Source organism: Propithecus coquereli, unplaced genomic scaffold (assembly GCF_000956105.1).
Source record: "Propithecus coquereli isolate 6110/MARCELLA unplaced genomic scaffold, Pcoq_1.0 Scaffold11, whole genome shotgun sequence".
Taxonomy (NCBI): domain Eukaryota; kingdom Metazoa; phylum Chordata; class Mammalia; order Primates; family Indriidae; genus Propithecus; species Propithecus coquereli.
The window spans coordinates 8436883-8439829 of record NW_012134969.1 but is presented as its reverse complement, the minus strand read 5'-3'; the positions used below and the strand labels follow the sequence as shown (position 1 = coordinate 8439829).

Genomic DNA, 2947 nt, shown 5'->3' with positions numbered 1-2947 from the left:
AGGTACTTTCTTTTGTCCCTCCAAATATTTGCTGTTAAAAAATACCTATCCCTCACCCTCCCACTTACAAATCTTTGTTCATGTCTTTTTGTCTCAGGATAAATTCTTAGCATTCATTTTAAAGGCTTATATTTTTTTTAGACTTTTAAGATGACTTTTGAAATGGTTCTGCCAATTTACCTCCCCACTAACAGTTCATGTATTCCTCACAACCTTAAAAGGTAGGCACTCATAACCCCATCTTTACAGATGAGGAAACAGGGTGCAGAAAAGTCATATAACCTACCCAAGTTTACTGATGCTGGAGCTGGGTTTGGAACCAATCTCTAGCTGATTCAGTCAGTTCTTTCCCCTAGCCTTGCTACTTCCTGATTTATGATAATTGCACATACACACATACATGTGTGTGCACGCCTGTATGCACAAACGGACATGCACGCACGACCATGTACACACATGCACATACACACACAGGCTCTCTCTTGTCCTGTTTCCCTCTCACTAACCATCCTGGTTTAGGATGTGGAATTCAGCTCTTTGAACACACCTTAATTAGGTGCCTACGAAGCCAGGCCCTGAGCCAAACATTAAGGAGAATTAACAACACGAACCATCATATTTAAAAACTATCATTGCCTGCCTTGACGTATAAAGTCTCAGATCCTTAACGCAGCATTTAAAGCCATCTCCTGCCCCACTCCACACTGCCTGTCTGGTGACTCGCAGTCCTGGCTGCACCTCGGAAGCACTGGCTGACTCTGAGTCCCAGGGGCAGTGCCTCGTGTCTGTTGTGAAGAATTTCCACTAGTGATACTGATCACGCCAGCGTGGAAAACCTCTGTTCTGCCTGAGATTTTCCAAGCTGGTCCCCTTCTTTCATGCCCTTGCCTGAGCTTTTATTCAATCCAGAATTTGCTTTCTCCTTGAAATTGCCGGCCACCGAAGGCCCAGGTTAACTATGTCGCCCTTTAGGAAGGCCAGCCCAGCCACCTCCCTTTTCCTGAGGTCAGGCAGGCGCTACAGTTTATCACTTTTTACCTCCACTACAAGCACTTGAATCAATTACACTTATAAATAACTGCCCAAGGCAATCTCTAGCTACCCTAGTTTAAGATCTGAGAAAGCAAGAGCTGTGTCTTGTTCATCTTTATATCCCCCGAGGTGGACATTGTAGATCTTCTCCTACTCTAAGCATTCAATTAACGTCTGCAAAATTGAAATGCTTTTCAAATCCATTGCTAAAGATCTCCAGTCATACTCAACCTGATCTGCCACTATTCTTTCAGGGCCAGACAGCATTGGTGGTGTATTCTCATTGGCACCCTGAGATTCACTAACCACCCTCTTCATAAATTCCCAGAACCTAGCTAGGATTGCTGCGGTGATTCTCACGTTCACCATGTTATAAGACCACACCAGTTTACCAGGGATAAGCTTTGGGTCTATTCCCGTAGCAGATCATGTATTATTACCTAATACCTGATATTGCCTTACTGAAAAGTATTTTCATCCATGGGAATTCCATTGCCATTAGCTGAGAAATCAAAAAATACATCCACTGCATATAGTGCCTATTATTGACAAAGGCCAATTTAAACTTTAAAATTATCCTGTAACCCACATCTTTAGAAATACTTTACTTGGTTGACATATATTTGGCACCATTGGAAGTAAATATAATGGTACTTGATATACCAATTCTTTCCTTTTTGGAAAAATTTTCTTTGCGTTTTTACAAATCAAGGGTTTAAACTTTAAGCATTATAAAATACACACTTTTACCACATTTCTGTTTTCTAAGAATTACACCAAAAATTCCCATATGAATTTCATGAGGGGTGAAGAAAGGGTGGAGGAGAAAGGGGAAACTGATCTTAATTCCTCCAGAATTTGACTCTTACTTTTGGATCTTGGGAAAACAGGCAATGAAAATGACTTTTCTTTGTTAGCGGTTGGACTGAGCCCCAGTTTTTCATATACATATTTTAGAAACTGAGATAATGTACTCGATAAACTAGTATGCATCATTCATTCACACATGCAGCCTGCACGAAGGAAAGACACGCGTACCCACTGGGGTCCTGCAGCAAGTCTACTGCTTCTCTCAGCTGCTCCATCATAGCGATATCCATGTCCTCATCTTTGGATGAACTTATTCTGTAGCAGGAAACCAAGCATGAGAATAAAAATGATCATGAAAACACGAATATCATCCAGGTTCCTAAGAGCAAACTTACAAAAATCCATCTGACATAGAAAAATGATTTTGACAAACTCAACATTATAATGAAGATGTGCCTGCACCTGCCAGGGTGGGATGCTAGAGTATGGTGGGCAGTGCCCCCGGGTGAGTGAAGCAGCCCACTCAAGATGTCAATGCTCCAATGGGCCCCCAACGGCTCCTGTGCACCATCAGGCTAGGGGCCAGGCGAGTCTCCCAGTGTGTTGTCCTGAGTTCTAGCGGGCTTCACGGGGGGCTCAGCTGGGCAGGCCTGCACTACTTCCAGGCCTTCCAACTCCAGTTCTACCAGTGCGGCTTAGTTTTATTACTTTCATGCAGTTCAGGGCTTCAGTGTGGGACGGTGGTTCTCAGCCCAGGCTCTATATGCAGCAACATCACCTGGGGAGCTTAATAAACACGGCAGGCCCGATACTCCCAAGTTGGTCTTACTAAAGTTGGGGCATTTTATAAAGCTCTACAGATGATCCTGATTTGTAGCCAGGGTTGAGAACAACAAATATAAGATTGCAAATGGAGTTTCCAAAGCTTTATACAGTTTAAAAACAACTATCTCTTTCCCTACGATTCTATAATCAAGCTAGGCCTCCTTGGCTTCCCGGAAGAATATCCAAGGAGTAGCTGGTAACACAGACAGTGAGGGGAGAGGAACTTTCCAAAGCTTTTAAAGGGAAAGAGGGATTAGATCCTGGTAAGCCCTTCCCACTA

General features: G+C 43.2%; 1 protein-coding gene across 1 annotated transcript in view; it reads right to left on the bottom strand.

The window, feature by feature from the left end:
- LRCH1 (leucine-rich repeats and calponin homology (CH) domain containing 1) overlaps positions 1-2947 on the bottom strand; it is a 185257-nt gene that overhangs the window by 53880 nt on the left and 128430 nt on the right. The window contains exon 11 of the mRNA XM_012648354.1: positions 2071-2157. Within this exon, the coding sequence (XP_012503808.1) occupies positions 2071-2157 (87 nt within the window). The remainder of the gene's footprint in view (positions 1-2070; positions 2158-2947) is intronic.